At 35.9% G+C, this 24,224-nt stretch overlaps 1 protein-coding gene across 1 annotated transcript in view; it reads right to left on the reverse strand.

The window, feature by feature from the left end:
- Nucleotides 1–6,441: 6,441 nt before the first annotated feature.
- UGCG (UDP-glucose ceramide glucosyltransferase) overlaps nt 6,442–24,224 on the reverse strand; it is a 30,920-nt gene continuing 13,137 nt past the window's right edge. Inside the window, exons 2-9 of the mRNA XM_017660475.3 lie at nt 22,684–22,825; nt 16,178–16,280; nt 15,399–15,500; nt 13,701–13,813; nt 11,133–11,311; nt 10,027–10,113; nt 9,439–9,628; nt 6,442–9,009 (exon numbers count right to left, since the gene is read on the reverse strand). Of these exons, the coding sequence (XP_017515964.1) occupies nt 8,839–9,009; nt 9,439–9,628; nt 10,027–10,113; nt 11,133–11,311; nt 13,701–13,813; nt 15,399–15,500; nt 16,178–16,280; nt 22,684–22,825 (1,087 nt within the window). The 3' untranslated portion in view covers nt 6,442–8,838. The remainder of the gene's footprint in view (nt 9,010–9,438; nt 9,629–10,026; nt 10,114–11,132; nt 11,312–13,700; nt 13,814–15,398; nt 15,501–16,177; nt 16,281–22,683; nt 22,826–24,224) is intronic.

Genomic DNA, 24,224 nt, shown 5'->3' on the forward strand with positions numbered 1-24,224 from the left:
GCCCAGGCGTTAGGGGATTTCCAACCATTGCCTCCTTAACATAACAAAAGACCTCTCAACACTTAGGAAAGCATGAGGGTTTCAGGACCTCTGTGCCAGTAATGGGAATAGAGACCAAAGATATGTTTCTTATTATAAATCACAATATCATGGCCGTTTCACCTAGAGACCAACAAAATGATGTCCTAGGGACTGAGCCTCAACCTGTTAGGTGCCCACCTCCACTCCACTAGCCTTGATTTGTCTAAAATGCATCCCCACTGAATGGGGATGTACTGCCACTGAAATGTTCCTCAAGTGTACTGGAAAATGCCTGCATCCGGGATCTCAGGAAAGCTTATAGAGGTCTAGAGTTCCTGGATTCATAATGTGGGAGCCGAGCACTGCAGTTGGCATTTAAAATAACTCTTACTCATACTACAGTTTGAGAGCCATGGATGCTACAAAACCACATGGGAGAAAATTCCCTTCCAAATGGCCAGTTCCAGCGACCTCACCACCCCCCTGCCCCATGCTCACTGCTCCCAGTGCCGAGTCAAAGAACACCCAGTAAATGGTCTTCAAATTACACACCAGTTGTTCATTAAAAGAATAGCTAGGAACATTCCAACCAGGCAAAATTCCTTCCATAGTGAGCATGTCATAGGTGCATCTCATTCCACATAGTATGTGCTCTGCTCTGATGGGCTTTGCTGTGAACCCTCCAGATTTGGTGGACTATTCCTGTGGGAAGGCAGGCCTGTGCAATGAGGTCTTGAAACTGCCTGCCAGGTTTTGCAGCTCAGTCCATTAGCTCTAACATACTGGACAGTATTACATGGGCTACCACAGCACTATTCACATAATTCAAATTAAATCAAACTGATGTTCACCTTCAACGCTAGACTACATACTGTGAACCACCAAGGGCTGAGGATCAGTTGCCATGGAAAAGGTCATGCAATTCCTCAGACTGTGAACGAATCTTTTCTTACAAGCCTTGAAGAGCTACACTGCTGACCAGGTAACCAAGCTTTAATTTTCGCTTAGTAACCACAGCCTAGCATCTGAGATCCTTATCACAGTAACAGTTTTTTTTTTTACTGGCTTTTCCCAGGCATTATCTCCTTTAAATCTCCCATCAACCTTGACAAGTAGGTAACACGGGAGTCCACTGAGGCAGACAGGTTGTTCAGGAAGCAAATGGTGATGCTGGGACGTGAATCCAAAGTCTGGCTCCACAGTCTGTACTCCTAACCATTATGTGATTCCCAGAGGCACAAGATTAGTGATCCAGGCATGATTATCTTTGTTCATTCATTCATTCATTCAATAAAATGGACTCCAGGTCAGACCTGAGCTAGGCGGTTGGGACACGAAGTTGAGTAAGCTCATCACCCTGCCTGCCTTTGACATTCCCAGTCCGATGAACACAAACAACTGCATGGCAGTTCGTTGGCATTAAGTGCTAGGGTTGAGGTGAGGGGTGAGGCTGTGGAGACACAGTATGGATTAAGTAACCCAGGGGATGGTAAATTGTGGAGCTGCAGGAGAAAGAGTGGGAGTTAGAGGAACTGGAGGACCCAAACAGGGGAAGCAATGTGCTCAGAGACCCAGCACAGGAAAAGGCAGATAGTGAGGAAACTGCAGGACAGTTCCAGTGAGGTCTGAGTGGGTTTGGAAGAGTGGCGAGGGGCGAGGGTGGACAGGTTGGCAGGGACTCTGCCTGAGAAGAGCTGGAGCTTTATCCTCAAGGTAACAATATGCCATTCAAGTTTTAAGAGGTGGATTAAGAGGATACTGGTGGCCTGGAAAGGATGGCCTTGCCTGCCACTCTTCCATCAGATCACAGAGGCCCAAGTACAACTGCCACAGGGGCTGCAAACCCGCAGTCCAACGGCCTAGATGGCCAGCAAGCATTTGAAAAGGATTATGAAATAGCTAAGGGTATCTCTATGGTGTAAATGACCAGAATTGACTCCAAAAGATGTAGAAAATAGGAATTGATTATTATCAATGAAATAAACTGAAAATGTTATTGAGTTATGCCAGGCCCATAAATTTTTTTTTTTTAGAGGGCATCTCTCATATTTATTGATCAAATGGTTATTAACAATAAAATTCTGTATAGGGGACTCAATGAACAATCATTAATCAACCCCAAGTCTAATTCTCAACAGTCTCCAATCTTCTGAAGCATAATGAACAAGTTCTTACAATGGTGAACAAGTTCTTACATAGTGAATAAGTTCTTACATGGTGAACAGTGCAAGGGCAGTCATATCACAGAAACTTTCAGTTTTGATCATGCACCATGAACTATAAACAATCAAGTCATATATGATTATTCATTTGATTTTTATACTTGATTTATATGTGAATCCCACATTTCTCCCTTATTTTTACTTTATTTTTTTAATAAAATGCTGAAGTGGCAGGTAGATGCAAGATAAAGGTAGAAAACATAGTTTAGTGTTGTAAGAGAGCAATTGTAGATGATCAGGTGAGTGCCTGTAGACTATGTGTTAATCCAAGCTAGACAAGGGCAACAAAACATCCACGGATGCAGAAGATTTCTCTCAAAACAGGGAGGGTGAAGTTCTAAGCCTCACCTCTGTTGATCCCCAATTTCTCACCTGATGGACCCCCTGCGACTGTGCCTGTCTTAGGTTGTTCCTCCCTTGAGGAATCTTACCCATCTCTGGCTAACCAGTCATCTTCCGGGGCCATACAGGGAAATGTAAAGTTGGTAAGTGAGAGAGAAGCAGTATTTTTTGCAGATTTATGCCCTGTGGCTTCTAGCCCAGCATTTATCTTGAGGTATCTTTACCATTTGGAAGAATCATACTTGGTAATTTTCGATATGAGGCATTATTCTATTAAAGGGTTGTAATTAGGAAGGAAGAAGAAAAGCTATAGAAGTAGCAGATGGAAGAAAACATGGAAAGATTATTTCTTTGACGTAACTTCTTGTAGAGTAACATAAGCATGTATAGGGTTTAACAAACTACTAATTAAATTGCATACACACATTAACAGAATAGGAATACAGATACATAACAAAAGCAGACCTACAATTACCAGCCATATCCAGTGAAACCAAGAAAACCAGTTAGGTACCCTAGGCATTTGTGAAAACTTATCAATAATATGATGGATATTGTCTAACTGAATTTGAATAGTTTGAGAAAAATCAGACAAATTAAAACAACACATTTCTGAGAACTCTTCACATCCCATATGTTCTTTTAACAGTAGATAGTCTATAGTCACACGATTTTGGAGCACTGCAACTTGCACTTCTCCTAATTCTTGGTTGAGTTCCGACAATATAGATCCAGTCAAATTTGTTGTTTTACTGTATGCACAGGACAGCTTAGATATTTACTTCTTCATTCCAATGGCAAATCCAGGAACCGGTGGGATGACTGCAGCTACAACTGCAACAGTGCCAGGATCTTTGTGGAAGTTTTTTGATGATCATCTTCTGGAATGACTCTTACAGAGGATGTTGATGTTGGAAGTTCTTCTTCATATCATATCTTAATTCGTTTTCTGGGTAGCCAAATTAGGCATTGATCCTCTGCATAAACACAAACAAACCCTTTGTCCACACTTCGGTATGACCTTTATACCATTGTGAAGAACCTACACAGGAGCTGCTTTTTTTTTTTAAGAGAAAGAAATATTACCAGAAAAATGTACTTCCATAGCTGATCATCCTACACCCTTTAAAAGATCAAAATTAAGGATATGTGAAGCATGCATTAATCATTGATTTGCAGTTAATTTTATCCTATCAGGGAGTAATACCCCCCTTTTTTTGTTATCATTAATCTACAATTACATGAAGAATATTATGTTTACTAGGCTCTTCCCTACACCAAGTACCCCCCCACAAACCCCATTAGTCACTGTCCATCAGCATAGCAAAATGTTGTAGAATCACTACTTGTCTTCTGTGTTGCACAGCCCTCCCCTTTCCCCCACCCCCCACATTATACATGCTAATCATAATAACCCCTTTCTTCTTCCCCGCCCTTATCCCTCTCTGCCCTCCCATTCTCCCCAGTCTCTTTCCCTTTGGTAACTGTTAGTCCCTTCTTGGGTTCTGTGATTCTGCTGCTGTTTTGTTCCTTCAGTTTTTCCTTTGTTCTTATATCCACAGATGAGTGAAATCATTTAGTATTTGTCTTTTTCCGCTTGGCTTATTTCACTGAGCATAATACCCTCTAGCTCCATCCATGTTGTTGCAAATGGTAGGATTTGTTTTTTTCTTATGGCTGAGTAATATTCCAGTACATCTTCTTTATCCATTCATCTACTGATGGACACTTAGGTTGCTTCCATTTCTTGGGTATTGTAAATAATGCTGCGATAAACATAGGGGTGCATCTGTCTTTTTCAAACTGGAGTGCTGCATTCTTAGGGTAAATTCCTTGAAGTGGAATTCCTGGGTCAAATGGTAAGTCTATTTTGAGCATTTTGAGGAACCTCCATACTGCTTTCCACATGGTTGAACTAATTTACATTCCCACCAGCAGTGTAGGAGGGTTCCCCTTTCTCCACAACCTCGCCAACATTTGTTGTTAGTCTTTTGGATGGTGGCCATCCTTACTGGTGTGAGGTGATATCTCATTGTGGTTTTAATTTGCATTTCTCTGATGACTAGCGATGTGGATCTTTTCACGTGTCTGTTGGCCATCTGAATTTTTTTGGAGAACTGTCTGTTCAGCTCCTCTGCCCATTTTTTAATTGGATTATTTGCTTTTTGTTTGTTGAGGTGCGTGAGCTCTACATATTTTGGATGTCAAGCCTTTATCGGATCTGTCATTTACAAATATATTCTCCCATACTGTGGGGTACGTTTTTGTTCTATTAATGGTGTCTTTTGCTGTACAGAAGCTTTTCAGCTTGATATAGTCCCACTTGTTCATTTTTGCTTTTGTTTTCCTTGCCCAGGGAGATATGTTCATGAAGAAGTCGCTAATGTTTATGTCCAAGAGATTTTTGACCAGGCCGATAAAGTTTTATGGATAAATTATTTCAAACTTTCAAGGACCAGGTAATTCCTAGCCAAATTATTTCTAGAACACTGAGAAAACTCCAAATGACTGCAGGTAACATAACCCCATTTCTAAAGCTTAGAAAATACTTCATAAAACACAAGCAAATAAAGCTCAGACATGTATTGAAAAAACTACCCAAAGGCCAAGGAAGCTTTATTTCAGAAATGCAGACATATATACACTCTGAAAAAACTTGTTACTTCAAAGCTGAAGATGGTTGTGTTCTATGAGAGGGAGGGAAATCACGTTTGGGAGGACTTCGGTCTGGACGCTGACATGGGCCACTTAGCTGGACAATGGGAGCCATTTACATGCTTCCCCCTGTCCTGCTTTGGGGAAAAATGATTCCCAATGCAAAAATTTTAGCAGAGTGTTCTGTTTGGTGATGTAAATTGTTTTATATGGTTAAAAAGAAGAGTTATGGAATAAACATATTAAGCCCCTCATTTAAATAAAAAAATGGAGAAATTCCAATGGCTAAAAATCATACATACAAAAATGCTCAGTCTTACCAGTCATTAACGATATCCATGTATTTAAACAGTGAGGTATAATATTTTCCCCTGTCAAATTTAAATAGATTTAGAAAATGGCACTTTTGAGTTATAGCAAGGATGCTAAATAATGAGCAGTTACACCCTCTCTTGAAAGCATTTCAGCTACCTGTGTCAGAACACTGGAAGGAAATAACACATTAAGAGTGATTTTTATTTTTCCTTTATTTAAAAAAATTGAGATATAATCCACAAGCCATAAAATTCACCTTTTAAATATACAAGCCAGTGATTTTTAGTGTATTAACGAGATTGTGCAAATCACCACTAATGGCAACTATTTTCATCACTCCAAACCCCTTTTAGAGTCCTCCTCCCCTGGGATACTCTCTCAAAGCAATTCTCTGGCACTAGATGGTTAAATAGGCCTGAGAATGCCTGTAGCTTGGGAGAAGCCTGGCCCTGGGCAGTGTGTGGGAGGCAGCCCAGTGGATCTCCCAGTTAGGTCTTCAGCAGCAAAGCCACTCCATTCCTCTCCTACTTATTGGAGAGGAAAGATGTAAGGGGCTGAGATCTGGAGTTGAAGGGACCACCGGGTCTTTTCTGAATGTTATTAATGACCCAGTGCTTCTCAGGTCTGAGTGCACAGTAGAATGACAAGAAGAGCTCAGGCTCCACCCTAGAATAATTAAACCAGAATCTCCGTGGGCACAGCCCAGGCATCTGTATTTTTGAAAAAGTTCTCCAGATAATTCTAATGTGTGACCAATGTAGCAAAGTCCAGCTTTAAGTCATAATTCTGCTTCTAGCACAGGTAAAAAGGAAGATATCAAAATTAACATTTGACAGAATTCTTCTAAAAATCTGATGTGTATATAAAAATATAAAATAAAAGGAAAGACAGTAAACAAAAATACTTTATTGCTAATGTTTTGATTGTATTCAAATTTTTATTTTTTGAACAAAAAACAAGACAGTGATTTTAAACAATAAAACGTGGTATATTCTAGACACTTTTTTTTAGATGGTTTATTAAATTGGGACTCCTACAGTTCTTTCTTTAATGGTGATATTATTTACCATTTTATCATCACTCTAAACTTGCTAAACAAAGAATCACTCTGCTTAAGTGAAGCTTCACTTTAAGGAAACACTCCACTACCACATAAAACACATATATAGAACAGTCATTTATTTATATTTACAAAAAGAAGTCTGTTCAGCCAGTCTGTTCAGCCATTCTAGTTGTTTCATTGCCCATACTGAGCCGGCAGAAAGCTAATAAGCGAGACTTCACTTCAGTAGCGCAAAGGATGGCATCAACCAAACTTCGTTAAACAAACCAACAAATGACAAACATATTCAACAAAATTCAACTTGTATATAACAGTGATAAAAAACAATAAACATGTAGTGGGTCACAACCAGACTGGTTTTCACTGTGCAACTTTCCTCAGGCAACAGTCTTACTCATTTCACACAAGGAATATGCATCAAAGCCTTTGTTCATGAAGAAAATGCCCTTCAAACAAATTTATCATAAGGCCAAAAATGGATGAAGCAGTATGGCCCAGAGAAAAGCTTATTTGTAATGTGTATATATAGTAATACACATTTGTAGATATATTGCAATTTAAACTATGCATATAGTTATCAGACAATAAATGAATTGGCTCAGTGAAGTGAAAAAGAGTTCACTTTTCTATCAACATGTAATTATTGCTAATATGCTACACATTATGTTTGACATGAAAACTGTAGTAACTTAGAATAAAGCTGCCATATTGCCAGTGTCAGCCCTATAGCAGGCATTCATATGGACAATATGACATCCAATTCTGAAGAAAAAGCAAAAATTCCACTGCAAGAAAATAAAAAGAAAGGCTTATGCACTGTCCCTTACATTTTTGCCTATCTTCTTTGAAAACAAAAACAAGTCCAGTTCACCACAAGTCAAGCACAACTTGACAAGCAAGTTTAGCGGCATGGAGAAAAAAGTGAAATAAAGCATGCATGCATTTACAACTAGTACTGATCTAGTCTAATTCGTCATACAAACTGGAATACAAATATCCAATTTAAATAAGACTAGACTAACTGTAATGTAAAAAAAACACACACACACACACACACACACACACAGTAGACTTAGTTTGATACTGATTAATTTTTAGAGTAAAACTCATCCCGTCCCCCTCTTAATACTCTACTGCAATTTATTTACTGATGGCTAGAATATTTACTTACTTAAAAAAGATATTAAATACCTGTGTCATGAAATTACATTCTTTTTAACAGTAAGACATACTGTATAAGAAAATAGCTCATGTGTGAAATGTGTCTGAAATGCATTTTTCCTCACAACTATGAAAACATCCATTCACACTAAAACAACCCACACACACATCCCCCACCCCCCAGAAGAAAAGTTAGGGAAAGATGGGGCGGGCCAGGTGAGGAGCAGAGAAGGAAAGGCACACCAGCACAGTGATTAACAATGGTTCAAGACAGAACCAACAAAAGTTGGTCAAAAGATGCCCTCAATACATGGCTACAATTAAAAACCAAGCTCACCCACTTTTGGTTCATTGCAGTGAGACCAAAAAAAAAAAAATACCTCTCACAGATTCATATAAATACTAGACTCCAGCTCTTTTATTATCATTACTTTTTAAAGTTTTTTCTACTTGTTTTTGCAAGGCCTAGGTACCTTATTACAATTTATATTCACTCTGCAACAACTACAAGAGGTAGGCATAGAGCATGAAAAAGTTTCTCAGTTAGTACCTCCGTGTGGGTTGTTCACCGCATACCACTCACTTTGCACGTGGAAAGGGACTATCTTCCAGCCACGTGGAAAGTGATTTATCTTCCAGCCTTTTCTAAATCCTAAAACAAAGCTGCTGCCATCCCACAAATGCTCTACAAGAGTGTACTCACAGATAAGAAACTTTCTCTACTGAAGGATACTGTCATAGTGTTTGTTGCAGAGCATTCATATATACACATTTATTTATTTAAAAAAATAAACCAATAACAACAAAAGCTGAACCCAGGTTCCTAGAACCAATTCTCTTGATTCTCTATTTCCACAAAATAAAGTGTACCATTTGGCCAAGACTACAGATGTGTTTTTTTCCCCCCACAAATTCAAGTGCCATGCAAAATAAATTAAAGAACAGAAACTAAAACATACACATGATAAAACTACTGAAGTAGATCTTTAAAAGCATTTATATAAACATAATTTATAATACTTTTCTTTTTTCCTCTTATGTACAGTCACAAAGCTGTAGTTATACATCTAGAATTTCCTCCGCTGTGCCTCCACAGCGCAATCTGTAGCGACCAGTTCTCCAGCTTATAGTAGGGTCCCATAATGCCGACAAAAAAATGTATATTGTCATGGATTCACGGATGAACCAGGCTACTGCATAATCAAGTTTTGAAAAACACAGTGTGCCACCCTAGGGGTAAAAAAAAAGGACTGTCAAACTAAAGACATGGTTAAAAAACGAAATTCTTCAATTTCACTCCCTTATACTATAGAAATCATGTGTATAACTGCTATGCTCTTTCAGTTACAGAAAACGTTAATCATGAGTAGAAAAAGCACTAAAATAAGAGCTCTCCTAATATATTCTTAGTCTTAATATTTGATTTGTTAAACGTTTTTATGGAGCCTTAAGAAAAGTGATTGTATAACCAACAAAAAGCTGAAATCAAGTGACGTTTTGTGCCCACATTCCACTAAGGAAAGTAATGTGCAAGTCTGATATTAACCTTCAATACAACACTAAAAAATGGCTCTGAGAGATCTTAATCAACCTTTTCTGACTTAAAGTAGTTTTAGTTCCACCAAATGGCTGCCAACCTTTTCACGCCTATCCACATACCTGGACACCCCTGAGTTGAATGTAGTCAAATATAAACCATGCCAGGCAATGACACATGAAAAATACCATAATGTCCCATCTGAATACATGGTGGGCTGCCCACCCAATTATCAAACTGGCAACAAAGCATTCTGAAATTGGCTCACAAATTATTGTAGCAGGAAGCATGTTAATTCGCAATTTGGTCCACCTTAAAAAAAAAAAAAAAAAAGAATTTTCTTTAAATAACAGCCTGGTTATGAGACCAATCAATTTTTTCCCCAAGATGATCAGTTCTATGTTATATGAAAAGGCCTTCCCCTTTAAAGAGTACTTAATAAATCTCTTTTCTATTTTTATTTAACCTATTAAAAAACTATACATGCAACAGATAAAATTCCAAGTGTAGAAAATTCAAAAAGAGAGATCAACATATAAAAAAATTCCAAGTTTCAACATGTTTTTTTAATGTTTTCAGTGTTACACAGAAAAGAAAATATATTTAGACATTGAGTTTATTTTAATAAAGAAGCTAAACTCTCTTACTTGGAACTCAACAAATATCTGATTTTTAATCAAGGATCAAAAGAAGAAAGCCAACTGATTTACCTGATCATTCTGGACTGAAACTGAGAAATTGAATATGAGCCAGAGTTTTGCATTGCAACTTGAGTGGACATTGCAAACCTCCAACCTCTGAAAATTAAGACAATTATAAAATGAGCTATGATGAGGGCACATGCAAGCATGATTGTTACGCATTTACTCATCACTACAAAGAGGAAGCAACGACCAGTGTTCAGGGGGATCCTAGTCTTCAGAATTAGCACCCCACTCCACGTGTATCACACTACTGGATGTTTTAGTTGGCCCATCGTAGTACCATCTAAGAGTTGGAAGGAACTACAGCCCCTCAGCTTAGTTTAAGAGACTTAAAACACAGGCATTCTGAAAGTACTAAATGGGGTGAGTTCTGTATTTAATAGTTTAGTCTCTGATCACTACTAACCAAAAACAAACAAAAATGGGGTAGGGGATGTGTGTGTACATATTCAACATTAAATGTAAACAAAGTATCATTATGTATCTTATGGGAAACACTATGAAATCATGAACCAACCAAATGAACACTATAATAAGAGAATTTAAAAAATATACTTCAAATTTTAAAATCACATCTTTAACAAATTATCACACAAGGCAGTAACCCCCTTTAAAAGCAAACAAGAATCACTGACAGAGAAATGTTGAGTCAGTTATGTGAAACATTAGGTGGCTTCTTAGCAAAGCAAAAAGAATCTGAGAAATTTCAAAACTTGTAAACATATTCTTTAAATTTTCACTTGTTGGTTTAAGATTGCACTTATATTTAATTCTTCTAAAGCACATGGAAATTTACGCCCATAATAATAAAAATTCACATTCATAGAGGAGCTTCTTTTTTAGTCACTTCACAATCCATGTTAACCTGATGAATATAGAGGAATCAGAACATTAATTTGCTTCATTAGTATAACACACCTATGAACATATCTATATTACAAGGTCTATGAATGTATTAATGGGAATTACTTTCTAAAAATATTAAACTATTCTGCACTCCCTAGAAAAAAATAAGATAGCCCTTAATCCACGGATTTAACAAATAGAGTAAAACAACTACGGAGAAGTTAGGTACTAAACACACGATAGCCTAATGTAATTAGTTTTCTTACCGGTCAGCTATTGCTTTGGCCATGAAGTAATCTTCAGCAATGTATTGGGCAAAAGCTATAAGCCCTCCTGCTTGATCTAATACATCCTTTCTCATTAAACATGACATTCCTGTCACACATTTGAAACCAGTTACATTGGCAGAAATATAGGACCTTGGATGAGAAGTTCCAAAATATACCTGACAAAACAAAAACATATGTATACAATTAGCATTTTATGTGAAAAGTACGGTGCTGATAAACTCTTTCCTAATGAATTTCCCTTAAGTATGACTGAGTGACTATCCTATTATTCTTATATAAACTACTAGAATAAAAATTGGTGCAAAATAGTGTTTGTTTACAGAGAGCAGGCAGTAATTTCTTATTTGGTTTAGTACTCTTATTATCCCCATTACAAGAAAAATTTACTTGTAGGAGGGAAAAGTATATTCTATTCTCAAATAAATGTTGCTTTTTCTAAAACTGCAAATCAATAATTTACCTAAATAAAACTTAATCTGGATATAAAATGTGTAAAAATATCACTCACTGACATAAAGTATTAACACATATTTAATATATCCTGTTTTCAGAATGTTCATGTAAGTACATACACATCTACATATACAGGTATATATATATGTCAAATATATTCACATGCATACATACAAATACCACCTATAGGTGTATCAACCCATAGTACAATCTATTTCTTAATTCCTTCTCTTGTATCCTTTCATAGCTAACTGCTTCCTGCCCCGGAGTCACTAAGCTTCTTCCCAATTTCCCCAATTTTATTTTTCAGTGTGTTTTTCATAAGCAGGGCAGACACTAAGATTCTATCTCCCATTTTACTGTCCTTTCCCTAGAATGCACTGAAGTCATGAGATATACAAGCTGCCAAATTAAGGCAGAAAAAGATGGTCATCACCTTCCTTATTAGATATGAAACCTTGCTTATTATTTACATCTTAGATATGCTGCCTTTTCTAATGAGCCTGAAACAGAGCGCAGTGCTCCTTCTCAAAGGCAGGAGATACACACACAGGCTGAGGCAAGAGAATTGCAAGGGTGATCAAGAGCATCATTCTTGTAACACAGGCTATGTCCAGCCTGCAATGGAACCCTGGTGTTCGTGGGAGTAAACTGAACCAAACTTTTAAGACCAGAAGTACACATTTTGCTTCCTTAAGCAGTTATTAAGTGAGGTCTTAGGAATGAGGTGGAACTAGGGACTGTGTTGAATGATCCCAGGATTTCTGTAAAGACTGAAATAATTCCTCTGGCCTATTTCCACTCACTCTAAGTACTAGACTGACCTAAACTATGGGAGTGAGTGTAATCTGGGCTGTGCTTTATCCTGACGTATAAATCAACCTGGATATTTCTAAAACAAAAACACAATGTGGCATGTAAGAATAAAACAATTGTATTTTAAAGTAACTACTCAGAGTTTCTTTTACTAAACAAAAACTCTGGAATTTAAGACAATGATTTCTTGCTGGACAAATGTATTTATAGGCAATATTACAGAAGAGCTCAAACTGTCAAAGGTTAAGTGCCAAGTTTCCACTATATACCTTTAACGCCTCAGATCTGTGGTAATTGTAAGATTGCAATTCAAAAGAATATGAATGCAGACATGCTTAAAAGCAAGTTTATATACTTAAAAGACTATATTATCCCTCCCTTATAACATTAAGAGACATTTTTCCTCCTAAATGCTTAACAGTACAGGAATAGTTAAGTCAAGTATAGGAAACATACATGATACAGCCAATAAAAATTACTTTTGTAAAAAATGATTAATCTTATGGGGAAAAGCTTATTAAGTAACAAAAATAAGATACAAATTTCTTTGAGTACTATCTCAACTTTGCTTTTTAAAAGATACATAGGAAAAAAAGGGATCCTAGTACTACAATGCTTCAAACAGAAACAAAGAACATTAATTTTTAAGCATGGAAACTTCTCTAATTGGTAGGGGTATGGGTAGTTTGTTTTTTGGGTTTTTGTTTCTTCTATTTTCCTATACACAAGATTTTATTTCTGTTATAAAGTGAAGAGAAAGAAATGGAAACCATAAAGTAAGTTTCTCAGATAATCTTTAGAAATCTGTTTTAAGAGGAAATCAAATGACTTATATGAACAACTGCTCCTTTTTTGTATATTTGAAATACTTCCTGATTTTTAAAAAGGAGTCTTTTCAGAATGGATCTTTGAAAGAACTGTGTAACAGGTACTCTGACGTAAGTTAACAGTTTAGGCCTGAACTCCAGAGCTTCAGTCTGGGACTAACAGCGAGGACCCCTGGGAAAAAGAATCTGCTGTGTTCAGCACAGTATGTTTCCTGTGCACATCTGCTCACTGCCAGAGTGCAGGAGTTCAGCTGTGAGTGTTTCCAGGGGCAACAAGAATTTCTTCACTAATGAGACCACTACTCCTCCTAACATGAGGATTCTAGTACTCACTGCATTAAAACAGACTTAATACAGTTAACTTCAGACTCAGACACAGAATAGTCTCAAGCTTCTGGGAGATTGGGGATCTGATTAGAAGAATATTATTTATGACTATCATACTTACCTGTTCTAATGTGGCAGCAAAGCCCTGTCTGTCCGCCACGTAGGGTAGCCCATGAACCAGGCCTACTTTCTCTGTCATCTGGTTAACCATGTCGGTGAGTGTGTCTGGAATTACTACAATAAAAAACACGAAAAGGGCAAGGGAGAGACACAAAATTATTTTTAGTAAAATGCTTACACATGTAAAATACATTTTTTGAGTTGTTATTAAGTTCTTAATAAAAATAAATTCCTTTTCACATTTGGATCTAATAAAATGAATCTCAAATCACCTTTCAGAATAGAATACAAAACTTCCAAGAGGCATAATGTATGATTAGCTAATTTACTTTGCACATTTTCAGGCTAGTGTATACCTCAGGTGTACCACAGGCAGCATATACCTTGAAAATGTCACTCCCCCCATTTCAGATCCTCCAAAGTGGAAAAATGGACAATGTGTCTTAGTGGAAAAGGTACAGGAGAGAGGTCAAAGGACCTCAGTTTTTGTGCTGGCTCCTCCATTCTCCAACCACAGGAAATGATACTCCACTTCCCTGGAGGGTAGGAGATATTCTCTCATAAAACTACTAGTGGGAATTGAATAATACTTGACAGATTTGTACACTGAACACATAACAAATATATGATAGTAAGTAATTTAACACAGCCAATGTGAAGAAGAAATGTAATCTCTGACCTTGAACTGATAGATTTGTAATGATCATGATTAATTAGAAGTGCCACACTTCTATTAATTTTCAAATGTGCATTTTAAGCTAATAACAAATTTTAAAATCACTATCCTATCTTCAAATAGCAGACAACTCACACCACTTTACGTGACTTCATTTTCATTTCCTTCAAGTCTTTAAGAACTAAATCTACTGTGTAGAAGTGTATTTGGACCATAAACATGCGTGTTCTTGGGCATCAGCCTACAGGGGATACGTGGTAATGTCTGGAGACATTTTTGGTTGTCAGAACTGAGAGAGGGGTGCTACTGACATCTGGCAGGTAGAGGCCAGGAATGGTGCCAAACAGCCTCAGTAACAAAGAACTTCCCAAATGTCAATGGCGTTGAAGTTGAAAAACTTGAGGTAATTAGAATACAACAGAATATTACAGAGAACTCAGTTATTCTAAGTATAAGTAAGCACATAATAAAAAAATCCAAAAATGTAAATTACAATTTCCGTATATAAAATGCTTCCTTCTAAAATCATCTAAAAGCCATGTATGTATTCTAATAAAATATTCAGCTATTAATTTCTGTTCCTTTGTATGAGATATTACATATTTCACATATTAAAGTAAAGGTGTCCCATGAACAAGGGAACATTTACACCTATGAAAAAGCTTGTATGCTCTATAATGGGCCATGACTATTATTTCTTAATGGTTGGAATTTTCTCTCAAATGAAAACCTTTTTATTCATGTAACATCCTAGGTTAGCAAAAAAAAAAATCAACATTTTAGTAAGTATAACATTACTGATAATACTATTAACTGTAGAATTTATTTGTTACTTACCTATAAACAATCTAGCATCAACACTGGATATTTTCCAAGAAGCTTCTTACATACATATTACCATGAAATAGTGATGAAATGAATTACTTTATTAAATAAACAAAATTGATAAATGTATTTTCAGAGTGTTTTTCTTATTTTATCATCAAATAAATAATTTTAGAAAATAAAAAAGAAAAGCCTCACCTCTTATTCCACTATCACAAATCCATATGAGATCATACTTTGCAACCTCATATCCTGGCATTAAATTATTAATTTTAGGATTAATGCCAACTTTTTTGCCACCTAAAAATGTAAAAGTACAGCGGTGAAAGATCCATGTAACACTGAAAATATTTTCTATGATACAGATACATGGTAAAGAGAAAAGTACTTGTAAATTTAGTAATTTAAACAAACATACTTTAATATCGTTTTACATTCTTTATTCATAATATATTTAGAAAATTGTTCATTCTCAAAAAGATAATTATGTAATTTACCATAGAAAATTTATTAGTTCCAGTTTCCTAATTCTTAAAGCTCCGCATTAATAGTAAGTATTAATCAACATTGAGTGGTAAATACTCCTCTATAAGTCTTTAGCATAAGCCTGTAGGCTTTTGGGAAAATAATCTTTTTGCAGTGTAATAAACTGAATTCTGTCACTCACTCCCAAGTAAAGGCAACACATTGAAAATACTAAAGAAACAAAAGCAACATACTCTCATATCTGACTGATCAGCGTAACATAATTTGGGGTGAATTTTTTTGTTATTTTGTTAATCCCGGATATGAAAAAGACCCTCTGTTTTTCTAACTGAAGTTTATTCAAGAGGCTATAAACACCTTTCACTACCTAGACAAGAATGTATAAAGCAAACACGCTAAATGACATCATTAGGTGGCTAACCCCTCAATTTATAGTCTGATGAAAAGATTATTGATAATACTATTAACTGTAGAATTTATTTGTTACTTACCTATAAACAATCTAGCATCAACATTTGGATATTTTCCAAGAAGCTTCTTACAGACATCGATGGCTGGGTCATCATGATCTTGTACACAAAGGAGTACTTCATACTATTCAAAGAACACATTTTATGTAAATTAACCTCTTCTACAAAAATAAGTATTCATTATTAGTATTTACAATTAAAGAACATTAAGAAAAACAACTATACACACAAAATTAAAAAGTTGAGAGTATTCGTAAAGGAATGCAAACACTTATGATATCAATTGTTCCTTTAACAAAGAGCAGCTTCTTTAGAACAGGAGCCTGTTTGCAAGCCGGAGAAGAGATAATGAATAAATTGGCGGCACCCAGTTTGAAGTCTTGCCACTCCACGACTGGCATGACCCAGTAATTAAACTTTTAATCTTGAGCTTCTCTGTGGCCTTCATTACTGAAGATGTATTCTATGCTCAGAGGGCACCTAACAGTGTAAAAGCAACACAGAAAGCAAGCAACACAAACATATCCTCCATTCCCTAGGTCTGTAAGTGAACTTAAGTGCTATAAATTACATTATTAAATCCAATTATGATATAAACTTACAAGGCTTTCCCAAATACCATGTGAAAGGGATAAAGTGAGATTAGATTTTTTTGTTGTATAATAATTTTTTAAGTAAAATTGAGTTTGATTAAAAAATCCCGAAAAGCACACTTGGCCTTTTAACTATGACAATACCCAGGATTTTATTTTGCCCAGTGCTTGGTATACTCTTTGACAGTAAATTAAGGAAGTCATTTCTTTACACTTGACTGGCTGTGTCAAAGTCTCCTGGGACATTTATTTAAAAAAAGAGAATACTGGGCCCCATTTTTAGACTTTTGAATCAGAATCTCCATGGGTGATTCTGACATGTAACCACATTTATAAAATCTTTAACTAAACCTCTAAGTTACTATTTAGTAAACTACTAAATGTTAAAGAAGTCTCTGCTTTCACACACAAAGATGCTACTCTATTATTTTGTGGGATATGTATCTAAGTAGCAATTTTTTTTTCAAAAGTGATATATTCGGCATCTGCGCCTGTGCAGGAACAGGTGCGGCATCTGATTTCTGCGTGCGGCTCCGCTCCGAGCACTTTGTTACAAAAATGCTGTGGATGCTTTTCAGAGTTTATGCTATTGTGGGAGTATATGATAAAAGTTTGTGATGCGGGGAAAAAATAAAGTGATATATTCATGCTGACTCAATGACAAAGATCCTACTAAACATCCTTTCAAAAATGGGTCGAATGTGAAATCGGTTAATTATGGCCACAAAATAAATAAATAAATAAATAACAAAGCTCTGTGTTCTGAAATATGAAAGCTAAAGACACAACTTTTTAGGTGTCTAACATGCAGAGACTCACTCAGGTAAAAAGATCTGTTTTATTTACTTCCACTGAAAAGCATACAAAAGTTAAAAGTGGAAATAAAATGTTTACAGTGTCCTTGAGCACAATAATTAATTGCTGTTTGATTAATATATTTTATCTCAGCAAAAACTGAGAATATAGAAATCAGTGGTTGAGTACCAAAGAGCCAGGACTAAGGTCCATGAAGAAGGTAATACGGTAGGAGGTTTTTTCAAGTGTAAAAATGTTTTCGCAATAATTAGGTAGAGGGCAATCTATACTTTATTTATACTTTCTATATACTATTATTATAAATCCTACCCAATTTACCTTTAACAATGACTAACCAAAATTGCCACTCAAGAGGTGTTGAAACCGACTTTACAGCTACTTTATCTCCAGAGACCAGATAAAAATCTGCAGATGGCAGGGCATCCTCCTGCCACACCCCTGAATTTCCCAAAGGGTTGATTCTCTAAGTCTTATAAAGCATCAGCCATCAGCGGCAGCCTCTCAAAACAATGTTTGGTTGACATTGACCTTAACAATGAAGATTAGAAAGGTTAAGTGACTTTCCAAAGGGTAAAAGTAAAAACTAGCTTTTCTGTTGCAGTGAGCTGCTCAGCAGGCTTGCTCTAAAGAGAGTTCCTTGTTTTCCCAAATACAGGATTGTTTCTTTAATGTTCTTGTAATTTATGCTGTTTGGCAGGTATGAGTGAATATAGTGAAAGGAGATATTTTTATATAAGCGATGAAATTCCATAAAATGTAATTAAAAGCTAGTCTTAGCTTTCTTCCCCAGCAAGAGATAACTCTGTAAAACAGAACTAGAAATGTACTCAATGGGAAGGAAAAAGTTATTACTAAGTTAGAACAAAAATTTTTTGAGACATGGTATGATGTTAGTAAGGGAGATGTCATTTACCTTTATTCAAATATGCATGGCTTAAAGTTTTTATTTTTATGGGTTAGACCTCTTAAACTTAATTTCAAATGAAAAGTATTTCCTGATTAACCACAGTGCACATGAAAGTCAATTCACATTATCTAAAAAAATGCTCACTCTTCTTAAACATGTAACTTTCACTTAATTGTTACTGATATTGAAAATATACCAAACTGGCAGTGTCACTATAAGTGTTTTCCAAAGTATTAGATTTTAACCAGGAATCTTCATTTTTCAGTTCTGATATCACCTTTGTGTCTTCAAAGTTTGATCAAACACTTTATTTGTTAAGACTCTATTTGAATAGTTAAATCACCTCAATATGTTGCAACTGGCAAACACAAGATACTAAATTAGTTAAAGGCTTTCTTAGCTAACACAGAAATAATTTTATCAGATATATTTTTTACTATCTAAAGGATTAGATATAAATATATATGTTCAAAATGTATTTATTTAAAATATTATACTTAAAAATACTTTAAGAAAAACTTTCACTTTAGAAATTGAAAGGGACAGAAGATACAATAAATTCCACTATAAATGGGCATACTATTAATTAACATAAAATCTAGAAATAAACCCCAGAGTAATTTAGGTGAGGTCAGCCTCTATCAGACCTTTAGTAAACTATACAAACAGCTAACTGACTAATGTTCCCTTTTTCTTTTCAAACGGTGAAATGATGAAAAGGCTGAGAACATGAGCGGTAAGGAAAACCCACCAACTGAGATTCAGCCCTTTGATATATAAGAACTGAATATCTGAAAGTGCAATAATCGTGAATGATATTTTTGTGCTTTTATGAATAAATTTGAATGCATATATATTAGATTTCCATGTATAAATACTATTAAAATCTCATTGATTCAGCCCTACAGACATTAGGAATGTAGTTTTCACTACAGCAAAAAAGATGAAATATCCTCTTATGATAGAAAAGTGTTTTAAAGTATATTAATCAGTTATAGTGCATATCAAGTAGGAATATCTTGAATTATTTATAACTATACATGTTCACAGAAAAAATTTTATGATATTTGGATTACTATAGAATATAAGTTCTATGACAGTAGATTTAGACCTCAAATGCCTAGAACATTCAAAGCAAAAAGTAAGTGATCAGTACATTTGTTAGGTTCATTAATTTGTCCTAGGGTAACTTTTCAGAGCAGACAGATGCCATGAGGAGATGTTTGGTAAGAAAACTGCTCTGAATTCAAACTTTTGACAAGTAATAGTATATAGTTATCTATTTCAAGAACTAGATAGTTCATACAGTTTTTCAATTTTCCGTGGTGAATCCCTAATCTATCAGACTTAGTAGTTTCACTACATGTATTGTGCTTGGTCTTTTGATTACTGACCCTATTTTCAGTCTTCTCTAACTCTTTGTTAGAAGCCTATGCCATTAGAAAACAATTCCTCTTACACACAGGAACACCACTGATAATAAAAAGACTCCAAACATGGCCCAGGACTTGTAACATTTAAAACCAGTTCTGTAGCTGCAAAAAAGAAAAAAAAATTGCAATTACCATAGCCTCTCTCTGTTGATAACTCTTATTACTCATTTAAAAACTCTTCATATGGCCAGAATTTACTAAAATAAAGCTTCATCCAACCTCTTTAGAAGCACATGTATTGACTCTTCCTGCCACCGCTTAATCTCTCCCTACATGCCTTCTTCTGTGTTGAAAACAAATGAGTACTCAATTCTGTGAAAGATAAACCGTACCACTTTTTTATCCTTATGTTTTTTCCAAGGAATAATTATCACAATAAGGTAGATTTGTAAGGTAGTAAAAGCACAGAAAATTTTCAGGGCAATTTGCATAGGAATAGTCTCACCAAGAGATAAACCAAAAATTTAGAACAAGTACCAGTAGAAAATCTTAAATAAATTAAATAAAATTTTAAAAGTTCAACATATCCTATTCTTTTTTCAAAATGGCCTATAATGGACCATATCAAATAAAGAAGAAAGAAGTTATGTCCAGAATAAAAATGTTTCCATACATCTGTAAGACGGCAGAAAGTGAATCTTTAAGTGCGCTGGGCCTGGCAGGCAAGTGATCGTCTCAGGACCTCATGCCTTCCTTGGCGACACAAACAACTCATCGGCTCACATTCTGATTTGTGCGATTTCAGTGGTTCAATGTCAGTCCCTCGTGCAGCATATGTCATTGTACTGATCTTTTCAAAAGACCAAACATAATGCTGTGAGGTCAAAATTTTCCTTTAGACGGCAGGTACTTTGTACGTTTCCTCTACCTTCTAAATGTTTTATTTACACAGTGAATGATAACTCTATAATTAGTAAATAAAATCGTGAACTAAAAAAAGTGTTTTTACACTCTCATGCATATGCAGTTTCTCATTCCATATAGCTTTCTCCTCAACCAGTTTAAATACCTCAATGACTTAAGTGGAAAAAGCACTACGTGAAAACTAGAGTTCTTGAGGTAATTCTGAATTGTAATTTTAGAAAGACCTTCAGAAGAAGTCAATTACTGACTCATCCCAAAGGTTCATAACTAATGGATGCATATTGTCCTAGGGTTATTTTGAAAAACTTTCTTCAATTAAAACCCACACTAACTTCCACAATCATTTAAATTCCATGACTATTATCTCACAAGAATTCCAACATAAAAATTCCGTAACAAAATTTTAAGAGTGGCTGAATGCAGAAGAGGGGAAAGGGTAGAATTGGAGGATGGTTAAAAAGTGAAATGTTAGAGTAAGTTTCACAAGGATGAATGCATATGATTCTAAGCTATGCTCTTGAGATTTATTCATCATCAATGACAATATTATTTCATTTATAAAAATAAATTCTCCTTTGCATTTACTTATATAATGTAGGTTTGAATAACTTCCATCTTCTTACTGCAAAGCTTATTTTACATTTTATGTATATCCTTTTTTCTGAATTATAAACAGCCTCTTTTTACACTAAGTTTGAAAAAGATCAAGTACATACCTAATTTTTTAAAACTGCAAATTTAATTTATTGAGTAGATGATAAATGTATATGATTTGGATTTCTAAAATTACTATGTGTGTGTGTGTACATAAACTAGAAGAAATACATTAATTTTTGGCTTCAAACATTTAGACTCCAAGACTCTGAAGGCAGTAATATAAAAACAACACTAAAAAATAATTGATACTCATGTTTACACACTTACTAAGAGCTGCATTAAGGCATCACATCTATGTCTTCTCTGTTCTTTTCATTGGTGCTACTAGGGAAAATAAGGGCTAAAAGGAATAAGGGCGTGAAATCCAGTCACCATAGTTGTGGTGTATATACCATCTTTTTCTCACTACTTGAGCTATCCCATTCTAAAGAAAAGGGAGGGAAAGAGTCTCTAAGTGACAAAAAACTATGGAAAAATTGAAGCAGGAAGGGTAAAAATTGCTGGCAAATGACTAGAGATCACAGAGGGAAAATTATACTGGACTGAAAATCAAGCACATAGAAACTGAAAGACACATTCAAAAGTCATGGCTCAAGTAGGCAATTTAAAGGTGTGAAAAAGCTGGATACAAAAATGAAAGAATATTAAGTTCTTCTAAGAAACTAAAGGTGGAATATTAAAGGGAAGAGATAAAAAGAATTCTCCCATTTCAAAACAACTTGGAGGAGCACATCGAGTTTACAGACACGCAGACTGCATAAATGGTATGAGCAATACAATTAGGTATTAAAACCTAGAAAAATAAATTAAAAATTAGGTTTGAGGAATTCCTGTCTGACACTAACTGTAACCTATTCTTGGCTAAAAGCCAGATTCTCAAGGGGATTTCCTTTTATTTCTAACTGTCCTGCATCCCATTTCAGGCAACTGAATATGTTTTTTCTCTTCCTCCCCCTCCTTCCCTATTGTTTGCATACAACTCTCACAGAACAAGATTTTTATATTCAAACTACCAGGCACACAATGACATCTGAGTTCTTCAGATGGGCATGCAGGTGGTTAGAACCAGAATGCTGACTTCTTCCTCAACCCATTCCTGTCCTGTGACTACTGTACTAGAGCATAAATCTTATCACCACGAACTTTCAGTACCTTCACCTTATACAATGTCCAAATGCCTCTTTAAAGTGTTAACAATAAGGAAAAAAAAAAAAGCATGGTCCAGCCCATTCCTAGTGAGTGTAACATTGTACTTACTTTGGGATAATCCAATTCGAAGAATGTTTCTAAGTTGTTGATTAGGTTAGGATCTACTCCTTTCAGTGGTTTCAGAAGAGACACCCCTGGGAGCTTGCTATATGGCTGTTTGTCCGTTGCCTTCTTGTTGAGGTGTAATCGGCTGAAAAGCAAATGATATATACATTACTTCTAGAGAATACACTGGTGCCAAATCTACAGAAAGTATGTACCAAGCTATCAATAAATTACTAAATTCTAAGTTATATATTTTTTAGTTGACATCTTTCTAAAAGGATATCTGAAGATGAACAGAAGTAGTCAGGTAAGCTTCCAGTTTAGGAAAACCACAACTATGCAGAATGAATGTGCCACTGAAGGCTGGGGCTTAAGCTACTGTTTACTGCTGTGTTCCCAGTGCTTTGAGAACTATGCCTGACATAGAGGAGGTATTCAATAAATACATGGTGAAGAAATGAATTACATTAGCCCACATACTAACTTCCTTTCCTTCTGAATTACCATCAATGTGGCCAAAGAACTACAAAAATAACAAGGGAAAAATCCCAATCTTCACCAAAAAAAAAAGAAAGAATAGGAGGGCGTGACCAGGAAAATCTGGGAAATTTCTATACCAAACAGTCCACATAATACGTGATTGAAAGGAGCATGGAGCTCCCTGCATGAAAAACAAGGAAATGGGATAACTAGCAGGACTCTCAATATTCACAAGCTCACAAATGGCAAGGGTGGAACAGAGGGAAGTTAAAAGTAAGAGAAAAAAAATCTCAGTGATAAGGAAAATGTTTATTAATGACATTGGAAGATGGACCACTGACAATTCACAGGTCATTTGGCAAAGGTTCTCAGTGCTTGTCCATCCCGAGCGTGCTGCGGCCCAGGCCTCCTAATGAGACCCCAGCATTTAGGGAAAGAGAATCTTCCCCTGTTTCTGTGAGGTCGTCACAACAAAGAGAAAAGAAGAGACACCATTCAGCAGAGGGGCGAAGTCTCTAAAGTAAGTCACCAAAGGCTTCCGGGCTTCCTCCCTCGTTCTCATAAGCAAATCCCAAAGCACTCAACAGTAATTAGAGGCTACAATCATGGGGCCATGCGCAAGGTATTTTAAGGCACCCATTCTCCCACATTTTAACATCTCTGAAATCAATGGCATCTTTAAATTGCTGGCAGCCAGACAGCAGTCCTAACTTAGTAGTAAGAAAACCAACCCGTGAAACCTCCTAGAAGATCAAGAAAATACCAGCATCAGTATATCTTAGATTCAGGGAAATACTCAATCTATGAATGACCTCAGCAAGTATACCAGGATTCCTATCCAGAGCGTTTAGCCGCAGGTTCACTCCCAGCTATTAGGGCAGGATGTGCTGCAGCAAACACCTCAATGTTTCAGATGAGGCCGAAAAACATCTTAACAGAAAGAAAACAGGTTGCCTACAATGGAAAAAAAAATGTAAACCAACAAGAAATTAAAACAACAGGGTGGTATCAATTTCTGATCCAAGACACTAATGCCGGAAAACAGTGGGTGCGTGCCACCCACA

Source organism: Manis javanica, chromosome 2 (assembly GCF_040802235.1).
Source record: "Manis javanica isolate MJ-LG chromosome 2, MJ_LKY, whole genome shotgun sequence".
Lineage (NCBI taxonomy): Eukaryota > Metazoa > Chordata > Mammalia > Pholidota > Manidae > Manis > Manis javanica.